The following is a 15,380-nucleotide window of genomic DNA, read 5'->3' on the forward strand; positions in this document are numbered from 1 at the left end:
CACAGCAATGAATGATCACAGGACACCTTTGCTGTACAGAGAGTAACATCCCAACTCAGCATCATCACTGAGCAGCAGTGACAATCCCAGTATTGTCACGCAGTAGCAGTAACAGAGTAATCTACAGTACAATACAGGCCCTTCAGCGCCCAATGTTGTGCCGACCATGAAACTGGCTAGAATTTCCCTACCGCATAGCCCTCTGTTTTTCTAAACTCCATGTACCTAAGAGTCTCTTAGAAGACCCTATTGTATCCGCCTTTACCACAGTCTCTAGCAGTTCATTCCAAGCACCCATTACTCTGTGTGAAAAACTTACCTCTGACATCCCCCTTGTACCTACTTCCAAGCATCTCAAACCATGCCCCCTCGTGTTAGCCATTTTAGCCCTGGGAAAAAGCCTCTGGCTATCCACATGATCAATGGCCTCTCATCATCTTATACACCTCTATCAGGTCACCTCTCATCCTTTGTCGTTCCAAGGAGAAAAGCCCAATTTCACTCAACCTATTCTCATAAGGCACACTCTCCAATCCAGATAACATCCTTGCAAATCTCCTCTGCACTCTCTCTATATATCCACGTCTTTTCTGTGGTGAGGTGACCAAACTGAACACATACCCCACGTGGGGTCTAATTAAAGTCTTATATAGCTGTAACATTACCTCATGGCTCTTGATCTCAATCCCATGGTTGATGAAGGCCAACACACCATATATCTTCTAACCACACTGCCAACCTACGCAGCAGATTTGAGTGTCCTGTGGACACGGACCCCAAGATCTCTCAGATTCTCCACACTGCCAAAAGTCTTATTAATATTATATTCTGTCTTCAAATTTTACCAACCAAAATGAACCACTTCTCACTTACCTGGGGTTGAACTCCATCTGCCACTTCTTGGCCCAGTTCTGCATCCTATTGATGTCCCGCTGTAACCTCTGACAATCCTCCAGACTATCCACAACACCCTGAACTTTTGTGTCATCAGCAAATTTACTAACCCACCCTTCTACTTCCTCAACCAGGTCATTTATAAAATTCTCAAAGAGGAGGGGTCCCAGAACAGATCCCTGCAGAACACCACTGGTCACCGACCTCCATGAAGAATACGAACCATATACAACCATCCTTTGTCTTCTATGGGCAAGCCAATTCTGGATCCACAAAGTATGCCTCCTTGAATCCCATGCCTCCTTACTTTCTGAATGAGCCTTGCATGGGGAACCTTTACAAATGCCTTACTGAAATCCATATATACTACATCCACTGCTCTACCTTCATCTGCTCCCAATTTATGTTCCCAAATTCCTGCCTAATAGCATACTTCCCCCACCCCCAATTAAATGTCTTCCCAAATTGTCAGCTCCTATCCCTCTCCTTCTCTATGGGAAAGGAGATAGAGTTGTGATCGCTACCTCCAAAATGCTCTCCCACCGAGAGGTCTGACACCTGACCAGGACATCCATACAGGACCAAACTATACACTTCTGTACTCTACCCACAATATGCCCTGACTGACTTGTGTTACATCAAGAGCAACTCATACCCATCTGATAGGCGCTTCTGCGGCCACAAACGAGACTCCAGGAGGGTATGTTGCCTCCCTGGTACAAGGGTCAAGGATGTCTCTGAGCGGCTGCAGGACATTCTGGAGTGGAAGGGTGAACAGTGGTCGTGGTGCACACAGGTACCAACGATATAGGTAAAAAAAAAGGCATGAGGTCCTACAAGGTGAATTCAGGGAGTTAGGAGATAAACTAAAAGTTAGGACCACAAAGGTAATAATCTCTGGATTACTACCAGTGCCACGTGCTAGTCAGAGTACAAATAGGAGGATATTTCAGATGAATACGTGGCTTGAAAAATGGGTCATGGGGGAGGGATTCAAATTTCTGGGGCATTGGAACCAGTTCTGGAGGAGGTGGGACCAGTACAAACAGGACGGTCTGCACCTGGGCTGGACTGGAACCAATGTCCTAGGGGGAGCATTTGCTACTGTTGTTCAGGAGGATTTAAACTAATGTGGCAGGGGGATGGGAACAAGTGCAGAGAGACAGAGGGGTGTAAAATGAGGGTAGAAGCAAAAAGTAGTAAGGTGAAAAGTAAAAGTGGCAGGCCGGCAAATCCAGGGCAAAAATCAAAAAGGGCCACTTTTCAACATAATTGTATAAGGGCCAAGAGTGTTGTAAAAGCAAGTCTGAAGGCTTTGTGTGTCAATGCAAGGAGCATTCGTAACAAGGTGGATGAATTAAAAGTGCAGATTGTTATGAATGAATATGATACAGTTGAGATCACAGAGACATGGCTCCAGGGTGACCAAGGATGGGAACTCAACATTCAGGGATATTCAATATTCAGGAGGGATAGACATGAAAGAAAAGGAGGTGGGGTAGCATTGCTGGTTAGAGAGGAGATTAATGCAATAGAAAGGAAGGACATTAGCTGGGAGGATGAGGAATCGATATGGGTAGAGCTGCATAACACTAAGGGGCAGAAAACGCTGGTGGGAGTTGTGTACAGGCCACCTAACAGTAGCAGTGAGGTTCGGGATGGCATTAAACAGGAAATTAGAAATGCGTGCGATAAAGGAACAGCAGTTATAATGGGTGACTTCAATCTATATATAGATTGGGTGAACCAAATTGGTAAGGGTGCCGAGGAAGGGGATTTCTTGGAATGTATGCGGGATGGTTTTCTGAACCAACATGTCGAGGAACCAACTAGAGAGCAGGCTATTCTAGACTGGGTACTGAGCAATGAGGAAGGGTTAATTAGCAATCTTGTCATGAGAAGCCCCTTGGGTAAGAGTGACCATAATATGGTGGAATTCTTCATTAAGATGGAGAGTGACATAGTTAATTCAGAAACAAAGGTTCTGAACTTAAAGAAGGGTAACTATGAAGGTATGAGATGTGAATTAGCTAAGATAGACTGGCAAATGACACTTAAAGGGTTGACGGTGGATATGCAACGGCAAGCATTTAAAGATCGCATGGATGAACTACAACAATTATTCATCCCAGTTTGGCAAAAGAATAAACCAGGGAAGGTAGTGCACCCGTGGCTGACAAGGGAAATTAGGGATAGTATCAATTCCAAAGAAGAAGCATACAAATTAGCCAGAGAAAGTGGCTCACCCAAGGACTGGGAGAAATTCAGAGTCCAGCAGAGGAGGACAAAGGGCTTAATTAGGAAAGGGAAAAAAGATTATGAGAGAAAACTGGCAGGGAACATAAAAACTGACTGTAAAAGCTTTTATAGATATGTGAAAACAAAAAGATTGGTTAAGGCAAATGTGGGTCCCTTACAGTCAGAAATGGGTGAATTGATCATGGGGAACAAGGACATGGCAGACCAATTGAATAACTACTTTGGTTCTGTCTTCACTAAGGAAGACATAAATAATCTTCTGGAAATAGTAGGGGACTGAGGGTTTAGTGAGGTGGAGGAACTGAAGGAAATACATGTTAGTAGGGAAGTGGTGTTAGGTAAATTGAAGGGATTAAAGGCAGATAAATCCCCACAGCCAGATGGTCTGCATCCCAGAGTGCTTAAGGAAGTAGCCCAAGAAATGATGGATGCATTAGTGATAATTTTTCAAAACTCTTTAGATTCTGGACTAGTTCCTGAGGATTGGAGGGTGGCTAATATAAACCCGCTTTTTAAAAAAGGAGGGAGAGAGAAACCGGGGAATTATAGACCGGTTAGCCTAACATCGGTGGTAGGGAAAATGTTAGAGTCAGTTATCAAAGATGTGATAACAGCACATTTGGAAAGCGGTGAAATGATCGGACAAAGTCAGCATGGATTTGTGAAAAGAAAATCATGTCTGACGAATCTCACAGAATTTTTTGAGGATGTAACTAGTAGAGTGGATAGGGGAGAACCAGTGGATGTGGTATACTTGGATTTTCAAAAGGCTTTTGACAAGGTCCCACACAGGAGATTAGTGTGCAAACTTAAAGCACACGGTATTGGGGGTATGGTATTGATGTTAATAGAATTGGTTGACAGACAGGAAGCAAAGAGTGGGAATAAACGGGACCTTTTCAGAATGGCAGGCAGTGACTAGTGGGGTACTGCAAGGCTCAGTGCTGGGACCCCAATTGTTTACAATATATATTAATGACTTAGATGAGGGAATTAAGTTTGCAGATGACACGAAGCTGGGCGGCAGTGTTAGCTGTGAGGAGGATGCTAAGAGGATGCAGGGTGACTTGGATAGGTTAGGTGAGTGGGCAAATTCATGGCAGATGCAATTTAATGTGAGGTTATCCATTTTGGTGGCAAAAACAGGAAAACAGATTATCTGAATGGTGGCCGATTAGGAAAAGGGGAGGTGCAACGAGACCTGGGAGTCATTATACACCAGTCATTGAAAGTGGGCATGCAGGTACAGCAGGCGGTGAAAATGGTGAATGGTATGCTGGCATTCATAGCAAGAGGATTCGAGTACAGGAGCAGGGAGGTACTACTGCAGTTGTACAAGGCCTTGGTGAGACCACACCTGGAGTATTGTGTGCAGTTTTGGTCCCCTAATCTGAGGAAAGACATCCTTGCCATAGAGGGAGTACAAAGAAGGTTCACCAGGTTGATTCCTGGGATGGCAGGACTTTCATATGGATCGACTAGACTTATACTTGCTGGAATTTAGAAGACTGAGGGGGGATCTTATTGAAATGTATAAAATCCTAAAGGATTTTAATCCTAAATCCTAAAGGACAGGCTAGATGCAGGAAGATTGTTCCTGATGTTGGGGAAGCCCAGAACGAGGGGTCACAGTTTAAGGATAAAGGGGAAGCCTTTTAGGACCAAGATGAGAAAAAACTTCTTTACACAGAGAGTGGTGAATCTGTTGAATTCTCTGCCACAGGAAACAGTTGAAGCCAGTTCATTGGCTATATTTAAGAGGAAGTTAGATATAGCCCTTGTGGCTAAAGGGATCGGGGGTATGGAGAGAAGGCAGGTACAGGGTTCTGAGTTGGATGATCAGCCATGATCATACTGAATGGCGGTGCAGGCTCAAAGGGCCGAATGGCCCACTCCTGCACCTATTTTCTTTGTTTCTATGTATACCTAGCTTACGTGTACCTACGTGGTTTGATGTGTTCTGTACCCTAGAGTCAAACCCTACTGTCAGACACCAGATTTTGATCATCTAAATTCAGAAATTCAGCTACTGTCTGTTCCCCAGCTTCTTATGAGACTTTATGCAGACAGCTTAACGATTTACTGAAACTCCAAAAGCAAACCCACATAGAGTCAAAGAACACACTACAGAAACAGGCCCTTCAGCTCATCTGGTCCATGCCAAGCTATTTATCTAACTAATCTCATCAACCTAAACCTGGACCATAGCCTTCCATCCATTACCTATCCAAATTTATCTTAAATATTTAAATCAAACCCATATCATCCACTTCTGCTGGCAGCTTGTTCCACACTTTCACTTCCCTCTGACTGAAGAAATTCCTCCTCACGATCCCACTGAACATTTCCCCTTTCACCCTTAACCTATGACCTCTAGTTCCAGTATCTTACAATCTCAGTGGAAAAAGCCTGCTTACATTTACCCTATCTACATCCCTCATAATTTTGTATACCTCTATCAAATTTCCCCTCAATCTTCAAAGCTCCACGAAATAGAGTCCTAACCTATTCAACTTTTCCCTATAACTCAGCTCAAGCACATAGTACATACTCTACTATAACAATAACTTGCATGCTGCAGTTGCAGTGGGATTAAACCAGCACGTTAGCACAATGCTTTACAGTATCATCAAGCCGGGTTCAATTCCCCTGCTGCCTGTAAGGAGTTTGCACATTCTTCCCCTGACCACATTGGTTCCGTCTCACGGTCCAAAGACGTACTGGTTGGGAGGTTAATTGGTCGTAGCAAATCGTCCCATGATTAGACTAGGATTAAATTGGGTTTTGCTGGATGGTGCATCTTGAAGGGCCAGAAGGGCTATTCTGTGCTGTACCTCAATGTAAAAAGCCAGAATAAAACACAGCAGCCCAGTCAGTATCTGGGAAGAAAGTAAGGTGTGTTTCCTTTGTCATCAGATGCTGACTGGCCTGGCTTCCATTTGTAGTAGTGTGAAGCACTCGGATGTCACTCTGCAGACCTTGTGCTGCCAGGGCTTCGAGCCCTCCCCACCGCTGGTTCCGCCTCTTCTTCAGACAAATGTCAATACGCGATGTCGTGAAGGTGTAGTGACACTGCTCTGGGTTAATCAGGTTCCTACAAAGAGATTAAAACAGATTGTTAGACAACCTTTAACTCCCCCCATTTATCTTGCTCTGTAGCTGCTGCCATTCTGATGTCTTACCCTGGACAGGTAGCTGAGAGCATTGCAGTAACAGAGGCTGCGACACTTTTATGTTCAGATTAGAGAAACCTTGTACTGCACTTGACAAGTGTGTCAAAAACTTAAAGTACGAAGCTGATTGCTGGACAATGGAACAGAATCAGAATGGCTATGACATGATATTGCTGTTGCAACAATGTGGATAGTTGAGATAGAGGAACAAACACTTGTTTTTATGGGAAATAGTGATTGACAGGGGAAGAAACACCAGACAAACAAGCTTTGCTCCCAGCAAAGAAAATGATGGCAAATCAGTGGGTGTTGTCTACATGGACTTTAGTAAGGCATTTCACAAGGTCCCGCACTGGAGGCTAGTCAAAAAGATTCAGTCACTTAGCATTAAGGATGAGGTAGGAAATTGGATTAGACATTGGCTTTGTGGGAGAAGCCAGAGAGTGGTACTAGAGGGTTGCCTCTCTGACTGGAGACCTGTGACTATTGGTGTACTGCAGGGATCATTTCTTGTTTGTCATCTACATCAATGATCTGGATGATAATGTAGTTAATTGGATCAGCAAATTTGCAGATGACACCAAGATTGGGGTAGTACTGGACAGCGACAAAGGCTATCATGGCTTGCAGAAGGATCAGCTGGAAAAATGGCAGATGGAATTTATAACAGACAAGTGTGAGGTGTTGCACTTCAGTACGACCAACCGTGGTAGGTCTTACACAGTGAACATTAGGGGACTAAAGAGTGTGATAAAACGAAGGACTGTGGGAATACAGGTCCATAATTCGGGTAGATGGAACTTGTCAGCCTGGGAAGGCAGTCCATCTAAGAGGGGGAAAACTCTGATTTCAAACCTCTGCTGCCTTGCGGCCATACCCACTCATGGGAAAGGCTTCAGGAGTAAACCCTGAGGACAAATCTAGAGCTGGAGTCCCCAAGGCAGTCCGACGTTGTCTTCAACCTCGTTCTGGCAACTCCTGCGACGTCACTGCTGCCAGGCTGCATCGCCCCTTGCCCTTCCCTTGGACAACACCGGTGGTGTGGAGAGGGGATATCTGCTCCATGGGCAACTGCCTGTCTTCCATACAACCTTGCCCAGGCCTGCGCCCTGGAGAATCCAGGCACAGATCCATGGTCTCGCGAGACTAACGGATGCCACCACAATAATTCGTTGAACATGGCATCACAGATAGATAGGGTCACGAAGAAAGCTTTTGGCACATTGGTCTTCATAAATCAATGTATTGAGTACAGGAGATGGGATGTTATGTTGAAGTTGTATAAGATGTGAGGCCTAATTTGGAGTATTATGTGCAGTTTCATTCACCTATCTACAGGAAAGATTGAAAGAGTACAGAGAAAATTTTGAAGGATGTTGCTGGGTCTGGAGGATCTGAGTTACAAGGAAAGATCGAGTAGATTAGGACTGTATTCCTTAAAATACAGAAGTTTGAGAGATTTGATAGAGGTATACAAAGTTATGAGGCGTATAGACAGGGTAAATGCAAGCAGGCGTTTTCCTCCGACGTGGATGGGACTACAACCAGAGGTCATGGGCTAAGGGTGAAAGGTGAAAAGTTTAAGGGGAACAGGAGGGGGAAACTTCTTCACTCAGACAGTCATAAGAGTGTGGAATGAGCTGCCAGCACAAGTGGTGCAGGTGTGCTGAATTTCAACATTTAATTGAAGTTTAGGTAGGTATATGAATGGAAGGGATATGGAGGGCTAAGGTCCCGGTGCAGGTCGATGGGTATAGGCAGTTTAAATGGTTTCTGCATGAACTAGATGGGCTGAAGGGCCTGTTTCTGTGCTGTGTTTCTGTACGACTATGATTCTATGTTCATGGCAGTTGGAATAGAAGAGGTAAACAGCAAATCTACAATTGCTCAAGTTACAGAAAAAGAAACCTGGATGTGAGCACTGAAAAATAATTCTCAATTAATCTGCAACTATTTCAAAAATCAGCTAGATAATCTCACACAAAACTGATGCAAATCTGTTTAAAACACACACACAGTTTTGTGAACAAACAGAGGAGCTCAGTGGGTCAGGCAGCATCTATGGAGAGGGATAAATAGGTGTCTCGAACAAAGACTTCATATTATTTTATTGTAGTATATAGGGGTGATAGAGATTTGTTTCACAAATCTGGACTGAACTGTAGTCAGTGGCAGCCTTGTCCATTTTCTATACCAAATCTCTTGACAAGAACTCTATACAAACATTAAAGAGGATGAACAATGTAACAAAAAGAATTGGAATTGCTGTACTGAGATACAGTGGAAAGTTTGTCTTGTGTACTGCTCACACCGATCAGATCATTGCAGTGCAATTAGGTACCGCAAGGGAAAAACAATTAGACAATGCTGAATGAAGAGCAACAACTACAGAGAAAGTGTAGTGCAGGTAGACAATAAGGTGTAAGAATTCCCGCAGCGAGATCTACTTGCCTGGCGTGTTTGATATAACACCCTATAGAAAGCTTCGTACATACCACTAGATGTGTGAGCTCTGGAATTTAATTTGTGGAACTACTTTCATGAACAGCCCAGACAATCAATGTGTTAAATGAACATTAATTATACATCAAAACACAAGTAGGAGTAGGTCCTATACTCCTTGTATTCTACTCTGCCATTCAACATCATGGCTTGTTTGACCATAAAACCATAAGACATAGGAGCAGAATTAGGCCATCTGGCCCACCGAGTCTGCTCCGCCATTCAATCATGGCCGATCCTTTTATTCTATCTCCTCCTCAACCCCAGTTCCCAGCTTTCTTCCCGTAACCTTTGATGCCATGTCCAATCAAGAACTTATCAATCTCTGCCTTAAATACACCCAATGACCTGGCCTCCACAGCTGCACGCGGCGGCAAATTCCACAAATTCACAAGCCTTTGGCTAAAGAAATTTTTCTGCATCTCTGTTTTGAAAGGGTGCCCCTCTATCCTGAGGCTGTGCCATCTTGTCCTAGACTTTCCCACCATGGGAAATATCCTTTTCACATCTACTCTAGGCCTTTCAACATTTGAAAGGTTTCAATGAGATGACCCCTCATCCTTCTGAATTCCAGTGAGTACAGACCAAGATCCATCAAACGTTCCTCGTATGATAACCGTTTCATTCCTGGAATTATCCTTGTGAACCTCCTCTTACCCTCTCCAATGCCAGCACAACTTTTCTAAGATGAAGGGCCCAAAACTGTTCACAATACTCAAGGTGAGGCCTCACCAGTGCCTTATAAAGCCTCAGCATCATATCCTTGCTCTTGAATTCTAGACCTCTTGAAATGAATGCTAACATGGCATTTGCCTTCCTCACCACCGACTCAAGCTGCAAGTTAACCTTCAGGGTGTTCTGCACAAGGTCTCACAAGTCCCTCTGCATCTTAGATTCCTGGATTTTCTCCCAGATTAGAAAATAGCCCGCACATTTATTTCTACTATCAAAGTGCATGACCATGCAATTTCCAACACTGTATTTCACCGACCTTTGCCATCAAATCTACTTCCCCGCCTGATCCCCAGAACCCTTGATTTTTCCACAGTCTAAAAATCCCAGCCTTGAATATATTCAAAAAATCCAAAAATTCATAGCCCTCTCCAAAAGAACATTCAATAATGCCTCTTTTTGGGCTAAAGTGGCCAACCCATTATTCTTGTATGATGTGCTCAGTTCTAGATACTGAAATCAGATGAACATCCAAAGTCATCTACTGTCAAGGCCTCACGTTCCTTTAAAACTCTTGTGAGCATTTTCTACTTTGAGATACAGCATGGGAAAGGGCCCATCCAGCCCAATGAGTCCACACCACCCCATTATACCCCTGTGACTAACCCAATTAACCTACTAACCCATATGCCGTGGGAATGAGAGAGGAACCGGGAGAACCCAGAGGAAACCCACAGATCCCTTACAATCGATATCCTATCTCCAATACAAGTGCACTTTGTGTAAACACAATTAAAACCATACATAGGACAGCAGGTATGATATTACAGAAACCTTGTCAATTTGTCACTGAACTTCTGTATTCACTGTTACAAGATTCTTGAACAGACATCTTGTACAATATAAATTATTGATCTCACTGCATCTCGCTTTCTCTGGAACTGTAAAACTACATACGGCACCTGTTGATCACCTTCCCCTTGTACTAAATTACACAATGTACTTAAGTTGTGAAATGATCTACATGGATGGCATGTAAAACAAAGTTTGTCACTGTATCTCTGTACTCATGACAATATCTCAATGTCTCTATCTCTGGAGATAGCTTATCTACCGATGTCTACTATAAGTCTACAGACTCTCACAGCTACCTGGACTATTCCTCTTCCCACCCTGTCTCTTGCAAAAATGCCATCCCCTTCTCGCAATTCCTCTGTCTCCACCGCATCTGCTCTCAGGATAAGGCTTTTCATTCCAGGACGAAGGAGATGTCCTCCTTTTTTAAAGAAAGGGGCTTCCCCTCCTCCACCATCAATTCTGAGTCACATCTGCCAGAAGTGCATACGGCTGGGCGATCTGGAAGACCGTGTAAGGAATCTGGAGCAGCAGCTGGATGACCTTCGACTCATAAGGGAGAATGAGGCAGTCATAGATGAGAGCTACAGGGAGGTAGTTACACCTAGGCTGTCGGAAGCAGGCCGTTGGGTGACAGTCAGGGGGGGGAAAGCGAAGGTGAGCAGACAGGTAGTTGCAGAGCACCCCTATCACCATTCCCCTGAATAATAAGTTTACCATCCTGGATACTGTTGGCGGGGACGACCGACCAGATGTGAGCCATGGTGGCAGGGCCTCCGGCACTGAGTCTGACCCTGTGGTGCAGAAGGGTGGGACGGAGAAGAGGAGAGCTGTCGTCATTGGAGACTCTATAGTCAGGGGAGCAGACAGGAGATTTTGCGGACGTGAGAAGGACACCCGCATGGTTTGTTGCCTCCCAGGTGCCAGGGTCCGGGATGTCTCTGACCGGGTGCACGACATCCTGGTATGAGAGGGAAAGCAACCAGAAGTCATGATACATGTTGGGACCAACGACATAGGCAGGAAGAGGGATGAGGTCCTGAAGTGTGAGTTTCCGGAATTAGGCAGAAGGCTGAAGAACAGGACCTCAAGGGTGACGTTCTCAGGATTGCTGCCAGTGCTACGTGACAGTGATGGTAAGAATTGGAGGAGATAGCAGTTGAATGCGTGGCTGAGGAGTTGGTGCAGGGAGCAGGGTTTTAGATTTTTAGATCATTGGGATCTCTTCTGGGGAAGGTGGGACCTGTACAGATTGGATGGGTTGCACCTGAGCTCGAGAGGGAGAAGTATCCTTGCAGGTGGGTTTGCTAGCATGGTTCGGGAGGGTTTAAACTAATTTGCGAGGGGGATGGGACCCAGAGCGATAGAGCAGTGAAAGAAGTGCATGGAGTAAAGCCAGATCTAACATACAGAGAGGCTTTGAGGAAAGAGAAGTAGAATAAACAGTGTAAAGACAGTAAGGTAGAAGGGCTGAAATGTGTGTACCTCAATGCAAGAAGCATCAGGAACAAAGGTGATGAACTGAGAGCTTGGATACATACATGGAATTATGATGTAGTGGCCATTACAGAGACTTGGCTGGCACCAGGGCAGGAATGGATTCTCAATATTCCTGGATTTCAGTGCTTTAAAAGGGATAGAAAGGGAGGAAAAAGGGGAGGAGGGGTGGCATTACTGTTCAGGGATACTATTACAGCTACAGAAAGGGTGGGTAATGTAGCAGGATCCTCTTTTGAGTCAATATGGGTGGAAGTCAGGAACAGGAAGGGAGCAGTTACTCTACTGGGGGTATTCTATAGGCCCCCTGGTAGCAGCAGAGATACAGAGGAGCAGATTGGGAGGCAGATTTTAGAAAGGTGCAAAAATAACAGGGTTGTTATCATGGGTGACTTTAACTTCCCTAATATTGATTGGCACCTGATTAGTTCCAAGGGTTTAGATGGGGCAGAATTTGTTAAGTGTGTCCAGGATGGATTCCTGTCACAGTATGTGGACAGGCCGACCAGGGGGAATGCCATACTAGATCTAGTACTAGGTAATGAACCGGATCAGGTCACAGATCACTCAGTGGGTGAGCATCTGGGGGACAGTGACCACCGCTCCCTGGTCTTTATAATTATCATGGAAAAGGATAGAATCAAAGAGGGCAGGAAAATTTTTAATTGGGGAAAGGCAAATTATGAGGCTATAAGGCTAGAACTTGCGGGTGTGAATTGGCATGATGTTTTTGCAGGGAAATGTACTATGGACATGTGGTCGATGTTTAGAGATCTCTTGCGGGATGTAAGGGATAAATTTGTCCCGGTGAGGAAGATAAAGAATGGTAGGGTGAAGGAACCATGGGTGACAAGTGAGGTGGAAAATCTAGTCAGGAGGAAGAAGACAGCATACATGAGGTTTAGGAAGGATCAGATGGGTCTACTGAGGAATATAGGGAAGCAAGAAAGGAGCATTAGAAGGGGCTGAGAAGAGCAAGAAGGGGGCATGAGAAGGCCTTGGCAAGTAGGGTAAAGGAAAACCCCAAGGCATTCTTCAATTATGTGAAGAAAAAAAGGATGACAGGAGTGAAGGTAGGACCGATTAGAGATAAAGGTGGGAAGATGTGCCTGGAGGCTGTGGAAGTGAGCGAGGTCCTCAATGAATACTTCTCTTCGGTATTCACCAATGAGAGGGAACTTGATGATGGTAAGGACAATATGAGTGAGGTTGATGTTCTGGAGCATGCTGATATTAAGGGAGAGGAGGTGTTGGAGTCCTAAAATACATTAGGACAGATAAGTCCCCGGGGCCTGATGAAATATTCCCCCGGATGCTCCACGAGGTGAGAGAAGAGATTGCTGAGCCTCTGGCTGGGATCTTTATGTCCTCGTCGTCCACGGTAATGGTACTGGAGGATTGGAGGAAGGCGAATGTTGTTCCCTTGTTCAAAAAAGGTAGTAGGGATAGTCCGGGTAATTATAGACCAGTGAGCCTTACGTCTGTGGTGGGAAAGCTGTTGGAAAAGATTCTTAGAGATAGGATCTATAGGCATTTAGAGAATCATGGTCTGATCAGGGACAGTCAGCATGGCTTTGTGAAGGACAGATCGTGTCTAACAAGCCTGATAGAGTTCTTGGAGGAGGTGACCAGGCATATAGATGAGGGTAGTGCAGTGGATGTGATCTATATGGATTTTAGTAAGGCATTTGACAAGGTTCCACATGGTAGGCTTATTCAGAAAGTTAGAAGGCATGGGATCCAGGGAAATTTGGCCAGGTGGATTCAGAATTGGCTTGCCTGCAGAAGGCAGAGGGTGGTGGTGGAGGGAGTACATTCAGATTGGAGGATTTTGACTAGTGGTGTCCCACAAGGATCTGTTCTGGGACCTCTACTTTTCGTGATTTTTATTAACAACCTGGATGTGAGGGTAGAAGGGTGGGTTGGCAAGTTTGCAGACGACACAAAGGTTGGTGGTGTTGTAGATAGTGTAGAGGATTGTCAAAGATTGCAGAGAGACATTGATAGGATGCAGAAGTGGGCTGAGAAGTGGCAGATGGAGTTCAACCCGGAGAAGTGTGAGGTGGTACACTTTGGAAGGACAAACTCCAAGGCAGAGTACAAAGTAAATGGCAGGATACTTGGTAGTGTGGAGGAGCAGAGGGATCTCGGGGTACATGTCCACAGATCCCTGAAAGTTGCCTCACAGGTGGATAGGGTAGTTAAGAAAGCTTATGGGGTGTTAGCTTTCATAAGTCGAGGGATAGAGTTTAAGAGTCGCGATGTAATGATGCAGCTATATAAAACTCTGGTTAGGCCACACTTGGAGTATTGTGTCCAGTTCTGGTCACCTCACTATAGGAAGGATGTGGAAGCATTGGAAAGGGTACAGAGGAGATTTACCAGGATGCTGCCTGGTTTAGAAAGTATGCATTATGATCAGAGATTAAGGGAGTTAGGGCTTTACTCTTTGGAGAGAAGGAGGATGAGAGGAGACATGATAGAGGTGTACAAGATAATAAGAGGAATAGATAGAGCGGATAGCCAGCGCCTCTTCCCCAGGGTCCACTGCTCAATACAAGAGGACATGGCTTTAGGGTAAGGGGTGGGATGTTCAAGGGGGATATTAGAGGAAGGTTTTTTACTCAGAGAGTGGTTGGTGCGTGGAATGCGCTGCCTGAGTCAGTGGTGGAGGCAGATACACTAGTGAAGTTTAAGAGACTACTAGACAGGTATATGGAGGAATCTAAGGTGGAGGCTTATATGGGAGGCAGCGTTTGAGGGTCGGCACAACATTGTGGGCTGAAGGGCCTGTACTGTGCTGTACTATTCTATGTTCCATGTTCTAACTCTGCTCTCAAACGCATCTCTCCCATTTCACGCACATGTGCTCTTACCCCGTCCTCCCGCCACCTTAGGGTTCCCCTTGACCTCACCTACCACCCCACCAGCCTCTAGGTCCAACATATAATTCTCCGTAACTTCCGCCACCTCCAACGGGATCCCACCACTAAACACATCTTTCCCTCCTCCCTCTTTCTGCTTTCCGCAGGGATCACTCCCTATGCGACTCCCTTGTCCATTCGTCCCTTCCCACCGATCTCCCTCCTGGCACTTATCCTTGTAAGCGGAACAAGTGCTACACATGCCCTTACATTTCCTCCCTCACCACCATTCAAGGCCCCAGACAGTCCTTCCAGGTGATGCGACACTTCACCTGTGAGTCGGCTGGGGTGATATACTGCGTCCGGTGCTCCCAGTGCAGCCTTATATATATTGGTATTGAATAGGTAGTTAATTTCTTGTTTAATAGACTAGATACAGTTTGTTAACTGGAAAGTAGCCCATTTATCCCTGTTCCTATCAATTAACTAATCCGCTAATCATGGATTACCCTCAATGATAAACCCATTCAAAAAGCAGAAGCTCTTGATCCATCTGCTCAATGTGGCAAACAAATCATAGCCAGGAGCTCAAGGGACCTCATTCTGCACATCACCATTCTCCACATTGCAGTTTCAGTACTATAGCATGTCACGCAGTTGAAGC

General features: G+C 45.0%; 1 protein-coding gene across 7 annotated transcripts in view; it reads right to left on the reverse strand.

The window, feature by feature from the left end:
- usp19 (ubiquitin specific peptidase 19) overlaps positions 1 to 15,380 on the reverse strand; it is a 218,843-nt gene that overhangs the window by 102,224 nt on the left and 101,239 nt on the right. For all 7 annotated transcript variants that reach the window (XM_072280210.1, XM_072280211.1, XM_072280213.1 and 4 more), the window contains one exon: positions 6,132 to 6,247. In XM_072280210.1, the coding sequence (XP_072136311.1) occupies positions 6,132 to 6,247 (116 nt within the window). The remainder of the gene's footprint in view (positions 1 to 6,131; positions 6,248 to 15,380) is intronic.

This window comes from Mobula birostris, chromosome 16, assembly GCF_030028105.1.
Source record: "Mobula birostris isolate sMobBir1 chromosome 16, sMobBir1.hap1, whole genome shotgun sequence".
NCBI lineage: Eukaryota > Metazoa > Chordata > Chondrichthyes > Myliobatiformes > Myliobatidae > Mobula > Mobula birostris.